Source organism: Scyliorhinus canicula, chromosome 1 (assembly GCF_902713615.1).
Source record: "Scyliorhinus canicula chromosome 1, sScyCan1.1, whole genome shotgun sequence".
Taxonomy (NCBI): Eukaryota; Metazoa; Chordata; class Chondrichthyes; order Carcharhiniformes; family Scyliorhinidae; genus Scyliorhinus; species Scyliorhinus canicula.
Genome location: NC_052146.1, coordinates 205748592 through 205761515, shown reverse-complemented (window position 1 = coordinate 205761515; position 12924 = coordinate 205748592). Strand labels below are relative to the sequence as shown.

At 48.4% G+C, this 12924-nt stretch overlaps 1 protein-coding gene across 3 annotated transcripts in view; it reads right to left on the bottom strand.

The window, feature by feature from the left end:
- Window positions 1-9347: 9347 nt before the first annotated feature.
- Window positions 9348-12924, bottom strand: part of LOC119971165 (1-phosphatidylinositol 4,5-bisphosphate phosphodiesterase beta-1) — a 983652-nt gene continuing 980075 nt past the window's right edge. The window contains exon 33 of one of the 3 annotated variants that reach the window (XM_038806362.1): window positions 9348-11789. In XM_038806362.1, coding sequence (XP_038662290.1) covers window positions 11559-11789 — 231 coding nt within the window. In that variant the 3' untranslated portion in view covers window positions 9348-11558. The remainder of the gene's footprint in view (window positions 11790-12924) is intronic. The other 2 variants (XM_038806370.1, XM_038806377.1) reach the window with 2 other exon arrangements.

The following is a 12924-nucleotide window of genomic DNA, read 5'->3' as shown; positions in this document are numbered from 1 at the left end:
TAGATTTTTTTGATTGCCTTATCTGCGAGAGGTTTTGAAAAATAAAACAGTATATTGTTGTGGCTGACCCAAGGGTCTTTTTTCTATCTTTCTCTCTGCTTTTTATTTAAAATTTGGTCCGGGGAAAGGTGGAGGGTATGTTGGTTGGAAACAAAAGTATTGTCTGGAAAAATTGCCACGAAGTGAACGACAAATATTTAAAAGATTTCTCCAGGGCAGGAAGAAAGGACATGAGATAAAATTCTTGTAACGTAAATATTTGCTGAAGAAAAGAAGTAACAAGACATTCAAAAGGAAGACAATAGTATTTGCTGGTGGTTTCCAATTAAGTTAAGGCTGGGTTAAAATTCCCAAAGACATTAATCCATGCTTAAAGTGGATCATGATGAAATAAGACATAATTAGAGGCATTAGGAGACACATGAGCTACATTGACCATTCTGAAGGGATCATGCTGCGCATTTGCTCAGTCATCAGGAGTGGGCACGACGGAAAGCTCCTTTCCCAAAAGTCTCAAAGGGCTGTAGATTTTTTTTTTAAATTACTTTTTCTGAGTTACAAAGCCAGGGCTCAGAGTGTGGTCAGGGGCGAACCTGATCAACGCACCGTTGCCATATCTACTTACCAATTGCTGAGAACAACAGTCTCCACAGCTTTTGGGTCAGATCGAGGCTAATCACAGAGCTTGCCATCTGCTGTAAGGCTACCTGCGGCCAACCTGCAGCCACTTCCTGTCGCTCGCAGTGTCGTTAACCCCTACCCCTGGCTAACTCTTGATTCAAGGATGGCATCAACTGAGGGTCACATGTGTCTGCCATTGTTCTTCATGTGACTGGCCAAGCTGATTCGCGAACATATGAACATACGCATTAGGAGCAGGCATAGGCCACTCAGCCCTTCAAGCCTGCTCCGCCATTTAATAATATCTGATTATACCCTCAACTGCATACTCCTGCCCGGTAACCTTTCATCCGCTTGTTAATCAAGAATCTTTCTAGCTCTGCCTTAAAAATATTCAAAGATTCTGCTTCCACTGCCTTTTTGAGGAAGAGAGTTTCAGAGATTCACAGCCCTCTAAGGGAAAACGATTCTCTTCCTCTCCACCTTAAATTAGTGGCCCCTTATTTTTAAACAGTTACCCTTGGTTCTAGATTCCCCAACAAGAGGAAGCATCGACCCACAGATCTTTGGGCACTTTGGATGGGATGTCCCATGATGGAATGAGATCTGGGCCGGGATTCTCCCCTACCCGGCGGGGCGGGGGGTCCCGGCATGATAGAGTGGCGTGAACCACTCCGGCGTCAGGCCGCCCCAAAGGTGCTGAGGTCTCCGCACCTTTAGGGGCCAAGCCCTCACATTGAGGGGCTAGGCCCGCGCCGGAGTGGTTGGCGCTCCGCCGGCTGGCATGGACGGCCTTTGGCATCACACCAGCCGGGGCCGAAAGGGCTTCGCCGGCCGGCATAAGTCCACGCATGCGCCAGAGCGTCAGCGGCTACTGACGTCATCCCCACGCAGACACAGGGGAGGAGGTCACTTCTGCCTCCGCCATGGTGAAGACCATGGCGAAGGCGGAATGGAAAAGAGTGCCCCCACGGCACAGGCCCGCCCGCCGATCAGTGGGCCCCGATCGTGGGCCAGGCCACCGTGGGGGTACCCCCCGGGGCCAGATCGCCCCGCGCCCCCCCCAGGACCCCGGAGCCAGTCCCACCGGTCAGGTAGGTGTTTTGATTCCTGCCGGCAGGAGAGGCTTGACAGCGGCAGGACTTCAGCCCATCGCGGGCCGGAGAATCGCCGGGGGGGGCCCACCTACCGGCGCGGCGCGATTCCCGCACCCGCCGAATCTCTGGTGGTGGAGAATTCGGGACATGGCGGGGACCGGATTGACGCTGGCCCCCGGCGATTCTCCGACCCGGTGGGGGGTCGGAGAATCCCACCCCTGGAGTGCAAGATTATCTTCTTTTTCTTTCCTTCCCGGCTGCATGCCTGCCTCATCTTTAAGATGTGATAATTCAGAGCACGATGCAGTTTGCTGGAGAAGTTGTCCCATTCTGAACGATTGGTAGCAAGCTCCTCCCTGTCACCACCATCCTCAACGTATTTGTACCTGGTTTGTTCTGGGCTAGCACTGCTGCATATATCAAACAGCTAACTAACACAGATTAACATGGCCCACACTTCCATTTCCTTTCTCACGAATGAACAACTGATGCGTGACATGCCTGTGCAATTTGATCACACTTTAAGCATTTGACAGAGACCCTGCGGCTTCTTGAGGGCTGTGAGAATGAGTGAACATAAGGGTTTATTAGCCAGGAACTCACCTGCCAGTGTCTGCTGTACAAATGAGTGCCTCCCACAGGTGGCCGGTCTATATATCGCCCCTGGGAGGGCGGAGCCAGAGGTGGAGCCCACCGGGGTTCCAGTACATTACCTGGAAGTAGACCGTGTTATCATTTCCGGGTCATGGGTCACAGCACTATACAGACAGTTCCTACGTAGGTGAATACATTCACCACATTCACCCACTGTTAAAATAAAATCAAGTCCAGCGGGGATGATGTGGGGTCATCAAATATTTAGTCTGTCTGGAGGCTGGATCGTTCTTTTGGACCTCTTCAGCTCTGGCGATGCGGCGGGCACGGTTGTTGCAGATAGTGACTCTGGGGGCGTGTTGCCCGGAGCTTCAGTGCGGTGTGTCGGAGACGGTTGAGGGGTGGGGGGAGGCACGGGGGTGGTGGGTGGCGGCAGTGCAGGCGCGAGACAATACAGGAGACCCAGGGGGCATAAGGGGCACCGGGGGTAGTGGTAGGCTGTGGGAGGATGGTGCGTTGGCAGGGGAACCAGCTGGCGCCAGGTCCCGTAGGGAGACCGTATCTTGCCGTCCGTCCTGGTGTGCAACGTAGGCGTACTGGTGGTTGGCGTGCAGCAGCTGGACCCTCTCGACCAGGGGGTCAGTCTTATGGCTCCTATGCTTCCAAAGGACAGGTCCCGGAGTCATCAGCCAGGATGGAAGTGAGACCCCAGAGATGGACTTTCTACGGAAGACAAACAAACGGTTGTGAGGGGTCTCGTTCGTGGCTGTGCAGAGGAGTGATCTAATGGAGTGGAGGGCGTCGGGGAGGACCACCTGCCAGCGAGGCATCGGGAGACTTCTAGACCGGAGGGCAAGAAGGACGGCCTTTCATACTGTCACGTTCCCCCTCTCCACCTGCTCGTTTCCCTGTGGGTTATAGCTTGTAGTCCTGCTCGAGGTGATGCCTTTACTGAGCAGGTACTGACGCAGCTCATCGCTCATAAACGATGTGCCCCGGGCGTACGCTGGGAAACCGAACAGGGTGAAGATGCTGTGCAGTGCCTTTATCACAGAGGCCGAGTTCATTTCGGGGCAGGGGACAGCGAAGGGGAAGCGGGAGTACTCATCAATGAGGTTAGGAAGTATACATTACGGTTGGTGGAGGGGCGGGGCCCTTTGAAGTCAATACTGAGGTGTTCAAAGGGCCGGGAGGCCTTTACTAGGTGGGCCTTGTCTGACCGGTAGAAGTGCGGTTTGCACTCCGCGCAGACTTGGCAGTCCCTGGTCATGGCCTTGACCTCCTTGATGGAGAAGGGCAGATTGCGGGCCTTAATAAAGTGGGTAAGCCGGGTGACCCCCGGGTGACAGAGGTCATCATAAATAGCCCAAAGTCAGTCACCTTGCACGCTGGCGCATGTGCCGCGGGACAGGGAATCTGGGGCTCATTGAGCTTCCCAGGACGATACTTGATATCGTAATTGCAGGTGGAGAGTTCGATCCTCCACCTCAAGATTTTGTCATTGTTAATTTTGCCCCGTTGTGCGTTGTCAAACATAAAGGCAACCGACCGCTGGTCGGTGACGAGGGTGAACCTCCTACCGGCTAGGTAGTGCCTCCAGTGCCCCACGGCTTCCACTATGGATTGTGCTTCCTTCTCGACCGAGGAGTTTCGGATTTCGGAAGCGTGGAGGGTTCTAGAGAAGAATGCTACGGGCCTGCCCGCCTGGTTGAGTGTGGCGGCCAGTGCAACGTCTGACACATCGCTCTCTACCTGGAAGGGGACGGACTCATCCACTGCGTGCATTGCGGCCTGAGTGATATCGTCCTTGATGCGGCTGAAGGCCGAGCGGGCCTCAGCCATCAGGGGAAATATAGTGGTTTTAATAAGTGGGCGGGCTTTGTCCGCATAGTTGGGGGACCCACTGGGCACAGTAGGAGGATAGCCACAGGCATCATTTGACGGCCTTGAGGCTGTGGGGAGGGGGAAGTTCCGTGAGGGGGCAGATACGGTCAGGGTCGGGCCCTCGGACTCCGTTCTCCACGATGTAGCCGAGGATGGCTAGCCGGGTAGTGCATAAAATGCACTTCCCTTTGTTATATGTGAGGTTGAGGGATTAGGCAGCCTGGAGGAACCTCTGAAGGTTGGCATCGTGGTCCTGTTGATCATGGCTGCAGATGGTAACATTGTCCAAGTACGGGTATGTAGCCCGCAACCCGTACTGGTCCACCATTCGGTCAATCGTTCTCTGAAAGACCGAGACACCGAAAGGGACCCTGAGGAAGTGGAAGAGTCGGCCGGCTGCTTCAAAGGCAGTGTAGTGGCGCTCTTCCGGGCAGATCGGGAGCTGGTGGTAGGCCAACTTCAGATCGACCGTTGCGAACACCCGGTACTATGCGACCTGGTTGACCATCTTCGCTATGTGGGGGAGGGGTTATGCATCCAGTTGCATGAACCAGTTAATGGTCTGATTAAAAATCATGTCTTAGGAACTGTACCGCCTACTCCTGGTGGCGACGGGCTTACAGTCAGGTTCGCAAAGAGCGAAGGGGGGGGGAACCTTAAATGTCACGAGGCTACGTACCATGAGGGGGGGGGGGGGTAAGGATCCTGCAGGGTCAGGCTTCAGTGACTGCATCGGAAGTCTAATCTGAGCAGTAGGGGGGCCCAGAGGTGAGGGAGGACATACAGCTTAAAATGGGTGTACTCGGGCCCTGCATCGGAGGTGGCAAGTTTTACTGTGTCCTGCAGGTCAGTGGTCTCGTTTTCCAGCAGGCGCTGCCTGATGTCGTTAGACCGGACCCCAACCATGTAGGTGTCCCGGATCTGCAGCTTCATGTGCTCCTCTGCCATCACATCCCGATAGTTGCAGCTCCTTCCAAGTAGAGTCAGGTTTTCCATGTACTCGTCCAGCAATTCTCCGGCGCCTTGACGGCGAGTAGTGAGTTGTCGCGCGAACACCTCATTTACGGGCTTGCACCTTGAGTGTCGCGACCACCGCCTCGTACGTGGCAGCTTTCTCTATCATTACGGAGATTGGATGGCTCACCCGTGCATGGAAGAGTCGCAGCTTGAGGGTTTCAGAGGGAGACGTGGCGGAGGAGTCGAGGTAGGCCTCGAAACACAAAGCCAGTGTGAGAAGATCTCCTTAGCCTCTGTTGCTCGTGCATCGAGTTCGAGTTTATCTGGCTTTAGAGAGGCTTCCATGGTGATGTCGCTGGATAATAAATTGTTATACTGTCAATACACTGCGAGACCATGAGAACGAGTGAACATAAGGCTTTATTATCCAGGAACTTGCCTGCCAGTGTCTGCTGTACAAATGAGTGCTACCCACAGGTGGCCGGTCTATATATCGCCCCGGGGAGGGCGGAGCCCACCGGGCTTCCAGTACAGTAGCTGGAAGTAGACCGTATTATCATTTCCGGGTTATGGGTCACAGCACTATACAGACAGTTCATACTTAGGTGAATACATTCACCACATCTACCTTGAACTTTTAAAGTTTTGTCCAAATGTCATTGGCCTGAAATGTTAACTGTTTCTGTCTCCACTTATGTTGCTAGACCTGCTGCGCAGTTCTGATGTATTATAATGTTGCCTATTCAACGACCCTTCCAAATTTTCTAACATGGCAACAATGACTGAAATTTTGCTGAAAAATAATAGCATCTGGATCATCCACACCTTTACTAATGAATAAATTGCCGAGTTATTTATGCCCTGCCACCAGCCTCACAAAAAGCCTGCCAGAGATTTTGATGAAGTTGCTGCATTGGGGCCTCACGGTAGCATGGTGGTTAGCATCAATGCTTCACAGCTCCAGGGTCCCAGGTTCGATTCTCGGCTGGGTCACTGTCTGTGTGGAGTCTGCACGTCCTCCCCGTGTGTGCGTGGGTTTCCTCCGGGTGCTCCGGTTTCCTCCCACAGTCCAAAGATGTGCGGGTTAGGTGGATTGGCCATGCTAAATTGCCCGTAGTGTAAGGTTAATGGGGGGATTGTTGGGTTATGGGTATACGGGTTACGTGGGTTTAAGTAGGGTGATCATTGTTCGGCACAACATCGAGGGCCGAAGGGCCTGTTCTGTGCTGTACTGTTCTATGTTCTATGTTCTATTTGTGCATTGATTATCTGGTAAACGTGCCACAGAAAGTTGCCTGGTAATGAACAGCATAAGTACCCTGGGCGGGATTCTCCAATTCTGAGACGAAATGTTGACGCCAACGCAGAATTTATGGACTTTCACGACAACAAAACTGGCGCCCACACCTGAACCAATTCTGCTACTGTTAAGGGGGCAGCACTGGCGCTACGTGGAACACAATCGTTCCAATAAGAAATGGTGTTGTATTCGTTGGTTTCGCGATTGACACTCAGGAGGCTGACAAGTTACAGCTACATATACACACTTCATTCCCTACACACACCATCCTAGCCAACAAGACGGCAGCAAAGCTTGAGACCTGAATGTGGTGATGGAGAGGCAGTTGACCCTGTACCCTGGCCTGGGAAGGAAGCTGCCAGCTCCACCGTTTAGCATGCATGGGCGCAGGTGGCAGAAACTGTCAGCGCCGTGGGCAACCGTACCAGTGCCGTACAAAGCTACTCGACCTCCTCAGGGCGGCCAGGGTGAGGAGGCAGCAGTGTGCCCCTGGCACTAACCCCTGTTCCACACACCCGTAACCCTAGTGCTAGCCTCTATCCCCCCCCCCCCCCCCCCCCCCCCTCCCGGACACCACCAGGAGACGGCCATGCAAAACTGCCGGGCGCGGCAGAAGGCAGTAGGGGGACCGCCGGTCCTGCGGCCCCTCACTATGGCAGAGCAGAGGGCCCTGAATTTAGTCAGTAGCCCAGAGGAAAGGGAGGATGCCGAGGTGGAGTTCGGCCACAGACGAGGAAGTGAGACCCGCTTAATTGCGGTTCCCCATGCTACGTGTATCAACCACCCTCAACCCCCCCCCCTCGACCCCCTACCCCACACCACCCCCACACTACCTGCACCTCCACACTACTTGCAGCCCCACACCACCCCAACACCATCCCCACATCACCCCCACCCACGCTCACTCCCACTCCCCCTGGCTCGCAGTCTAATCATGCATCTTGTCTCATGTCTTGCAGGGCTTGCTGGAGATGGGGCAGTTCCATCTGGTGTCCCCCGCCCCCAGCCAGTGCCACAGCCGGAGCCCTCTCATGGGCCAAGCAGAGACGAGAGCAGCTCGGACACCAGCCCTCCAACCGAGACTCAGGAGACCCCAGAGCTCGAGCCGGAGGATGACATGAATTTCCTGCCACAGCTGTCTCCAACACCCTCCACCATCCCAGAGACATTCACTTTGGTTGGGCAATTTAGTGAAGGGGTTCCTGGGACACTCTCTGGTGCGCACCACACAGCTGACCTGGTACAGCAGGTGAAGGTAGGAACTCCCGAGGGCGTGGATGATTGGAGGACAGGCTGGCCCCAGGGACTAGCTGCTGTCCAGACGGGTTTTGGACTTCGGAACGGACAGTCTCATCTATAGTGGAAATGCCGTCGTAGAGCCAGTGACTACATGATAATAATAATAATCTTTATTAGTGTCACAAGTAAGCATACGTTAACACTGCAATGAAGTTACTGTAAAAAGCCCCCAGTTGCTACATTCAGGCGACTGTTTGGGTACACAGAGGGAGAAGTTGGAATGTCAGCACCCGGAGGAATCCCATGCAGGTTCTCGGCAAGTGTGCAGCACCTGCAGGTGCCAATGGAAGAGTCCAAACGCATGCAGGAGCAGGACGGGTGCCAACAATGCTTGGCACACAGGCCACCGCCTCATGGGTGGCATCCATGGTGGAGGCATTGGGGGCGACGGTTTCGGATATGGAGCCGCATATCCGAGGCCTGGGGCATTTTGTGCAGGGGCTGACTGAGGCCCAGGGAAGGGTTGCTGACTCACAGGCAACCACGGGACAGGGTCACATGGGCCACGCAACGCGCTCCTGACTGTAGCCCAGTCACAGCACGCCATGACTGGGAAAATTGGCGGCATTGCCAGGCACTGGCCGACGTGGTGCAGACATAGAGGGAGCTAGCCCAGTGCCAGAAGGAGATGACGCAGTCACTAGCTAATGTGACACAAACCCAGAAGGTGGTGGCACAGTCAATGGGAGATGTGGCACAGTCTCATACAGAGATGGTCCTTTGTAGGACAGAAGCATTACTGGCATGGACATCGCCTCTTTTATACATCGTGTATGACTCCCTGTGTGGATCATGCCATGCACTGTCAAGCAGTTCCTTTGTCTTTTCTGGAACTTTCTGCAAGCACCTTTGATAATGGATCAGTTTTCCAAATAGTATTTAATATTCAGATGATCAAACTTCTATCCACGAAAAACCTTCTCCTATTTAAACTACCGCTATAGGCATTTAAGATCCCTTCAGTAGGATCACATGTCTTGCCCTCAAAATCTAATCACACTGGGCTAAATCACTGGCTTTTAAAGCAGACCAAGGCAGGCCAGCAGCACGATTCAATTCCCTTACCAGCCTCCCCGAACAGGCGTCGGAATGTGGCGACTAGGGGCTTTTCACAGTAACTTCATTGAAGCCGACTCGTGACAATAAGCGATTTTCATTTCATTTCATGGTAGCCGGCAGTTTTACATACTGGATTCCTCAATGGACAGAGATGATTTGATATTTCTGAAATATTCAGGGGAATCACATGTGCTAAATGACCACTGTATCAAGTTTGTGTTTAAGTTGTAAACATTGAAGAGGGGTTTTGGTATATAAGTAACTAAAATGTTCAATCTGACGCGGTTTTCCCAGTTCACCAAAGGGCTCAATTACCGCCTTCGAAACTTTGTCAAACCTTAGTTGTAGAATTAAGCGCCCTGGGTGTCCATACTGAGTTCTCCCAAAATTTGTGGTGTTGCAATGAGTTGAAACAGTAGCTGCATGTGCACTTGTCACTTTTTTGGGTCTTTGTCAGTCTCATTTCTCAAAATAAACAGCAGTGTTTTTGAAAAAGCACCGTGGCAGATATTCTTCCAATGGTGACACAGAGAAACGCATGTTTAAAGAAGTTTTATTTTTCCATTGTTAACGGATGAATGCACATAAAATTACTAGTGGAAGAAACATCATGCCAGAAAATTGCATAGAATTCATACAAAATTTGAATATGCATTTCGGAACAAGTTATCATTGTTAAAGACAATATTATTTACATCCTTTTTATGTGAAGTTTGTCACATTTTGTTATTCTACAGTCAACTTTAAGTCAAAACATTAGAATAATATTAGAGCACAGACCATTCATTTAACATGATCAGTGAGGTAAACAGAATTAGGCTGCACTCACTGATATTATGCGTTTTGTTATTTGTCCAGACCTGATGTACGGGCTGAAGTTTGTGAAACACTGTTACATGTCCTAATCAAAAATGACCCGCATTTAATGCTGAATACAAGCTGTAGTGTTTGCAGTTGTTAAATGAAGTGCACATACAACCTATTTCAGTATAGAACAGGCCATTAATACAGATTTCCACAGTAAATACTTTGAATATTCCACTTAGACAGATACAGAACAAGGCAAACACTTTAAAGGCACAAGACGTTCACATCATATAGACCCCTTCTGTTAGTTTCAACAAACCTAGTTCAAGTAACGTTAAACAACAAATATAACATGTGTGTATGTATGTGTATGTTTTATATATATATATATCGACACACATTTACACACACACACACACTTCCACTACAACCATTGAAAACTATAGGGTGTGATATAGACAGAATAAAACTGAATTTCTCTTTTTTGCGATAAACTGTCACAGTTAAAACTAATAAAAAATAAAAAATAAAGATGCTCCATCTTCAATTATGAGCATCTAAATAGCTCAACCTATGATGGTGTTTTTATTAGAATAGCACATTAAATTGTATAAAAATAAAGAGAATGTTTTACTGAAACATCATATTAGACATATACTGCACCAAATGATGGCAATGCAATGTTTTCATTCAGGATAATTACACATACTGGAAGTCGAAATACAAGTAACGTCAAATTTATGTATTTCATAGATTGAACAGCCACAATAACATTGAAATGTTTTTGCCATAAAATGGTCTCTTAAATCTTAAACCACCTCGCCTGCCAATTTAACTGCTGCAATACTTGTATCTGTTGTCTATCGGATATATGGCATAGAGTGAATAATGCCAAATAACTCAGTTGTACAAACAGCTTATGTGACTATCCATTATAGTGTCATTTACTAAAGTTACCAGTGACGATTAACCGTTAGCAGTATCGCATTTTCAGTGTTTAATTTTGAAATTAATATTTCATTCGCAAAGTGCATTCATACACATTAATACATTGACTTGCTTGCATTTTTCTCTCCTTTCAGTTCAGGATATTTACAACCACTGGTATTGTACAAAACAAATTGTATAAATGACTTAGATGTGTAGCAAGTTACAATATTTTGATTGTGCAGTTGGATAGAAGGACTTTCCATTACGTCACTCACACTAACTTGTAATAACAATCTTGGTTTAGAAAAACTGATATCAATGTAACTTTACTTTGTACACACAAGTCAAAGACACTTTTTACCCTGTAAAGCTACCTTAAAGTACATTACAGCACAAACTCCACAACAAAAACTGCCTCTTACAGTTATATTTTAAAGTATCCACAGTGATAACCCTAATACTTCCATCATGCATGCATCCCTGAAACTTGTTTCCCGTCGAATATACCGGACAAAGCTATACAGAAAGTTTTAGAGTTACACAACCAAAACTCCCATTATATTAAGCAACATTCTTAATTCAGCAGTGCCAACATTAAAGTATGCAGCAATTTACAATTCTTTAGATAAGTGTACTTAATGTATAAAGCAAAGACAATGGCAAACCTTGTGCTTGCAGCTAAAGCAAAGGTTTCTTACGACAGTGCAATCATGCAATGTTATGGATACGTGGCTGTTGAACTTGGCCTATTTAAATACTACAGGTCTCACGTTCCTCTTTCATGGTTTTCAAGTGAAATGGATGGCACTGTACAATTAGTTTCGCACTGGCACTTGAACTGAATGTACATACACATGACCCTGACGCTGCACTGTATGCTTGAATAGGTCTTCCAGGACACAGACTTGCATTTCAAGCTGTTGCTCTCCTGCCTTCATCGTTTGTGTTGCAGCCCCTACCCCCCAAAAGAATGTAATAGATGAACGCAGTTTAAAGGTGGGATCTGCTTATTAAAGTGATGTGTCGAAGACTTTATCTGACTTGTCGTCTTCTAAATCATCTTCATTTGGGCATGACTGATGGTTCAATTTCCCATTATCTGGAGCGAGGACGGGAGGTGGAGCACTGTGATCTCCATCCTCACTGAACTTCCCTTTCAGCGTATCCTGTACAAATTCTTGGATTTCCAAAGGCAGCCTCTTAAACTTGTCTTGGTATTCTTGATCAAGATCACTCTGTAACTGCAAACGAGAGACAAATTGTAAATTTCTACAGACAAGCAAATTAAGACTACTTTATTGTTCAATGGGATCTTTCTGTCGCATGCAAGCTCACTCCGATATAAACAACACATTTTTGTTTTAGGCGATGTTAATCCTTTTAGTTAAGTATGAAAATTTGTTATGTGTTTTTTGTGACTTGGCTGTTTGTAAGACAGAACAGTTATTAGCTCCCATCTAATGGTGCTGCATATAGAACGGGATTGAGACTCCAAAACATAATTTATTTGCCAGTTGATTCTCCTCGTTCTTGACTGAAGGCTTTGATTGCCTTGAAAGGCTTTGAAAGCTTTGATCTTTGTTCTGAGGATCGTAGACATTATTCCATCAGTGTAAACTGATGGGGGCACAATATTGTATCTCACCCATTGTTCACATACAGAAGGACACACAAACATCTTTCCATAATGATCATTAGGTAAAGATCGCAAGGGGAAATCTTGCCTGGTTATTTTCTCCTCCATGTCCAACTGGTTGTTAAGTTGAACCATAGCATTAAAATAGCTGCCTGAACAGTTGACTGAGTTCACTCAGCACAGACTAGGAATTAAATGAGGGACTTTCTGGTCTGAATACGTCAGGTACAGCAGACGTCACCAGCCAAGTCATCAGCAATGCTTTGGATCATTTATTGCACTGTGAGGGGCAGGTTATATAAACTCTGCTTTTAACACTACCAACTCAATGGGAATGGGGACGATGATGATCAGTTAAAATTTTGGACATTTGCCTTACCCGGAAATAGGTGAGTACATCATAAAGATATGCAAGCTAGGGCATGATGCCAATGCGAACAATTCAATTTTAACTGCCGGGGCAGAGGTTGTATCCACGTGATCAATATGCTCTGTAAAATCTCAGGAAATGACTAAACTAACAATTTTAACAGGCAGTTTACCTCAAGGCAGAAGCTTACAGAGACACTTAGGACTTTTTGAATGCCCACGGCTACTAGATTAACTATTTCTCATTCATATATTGTTGAAATGAGAGACATGTTGCACTCATCCGGACAAACATAAGAATACCACATTTCAAATGATGACATCAATTTATACTATGGAAGAAAAGGGTGTTGATTGGTTGGCAAGTCGAA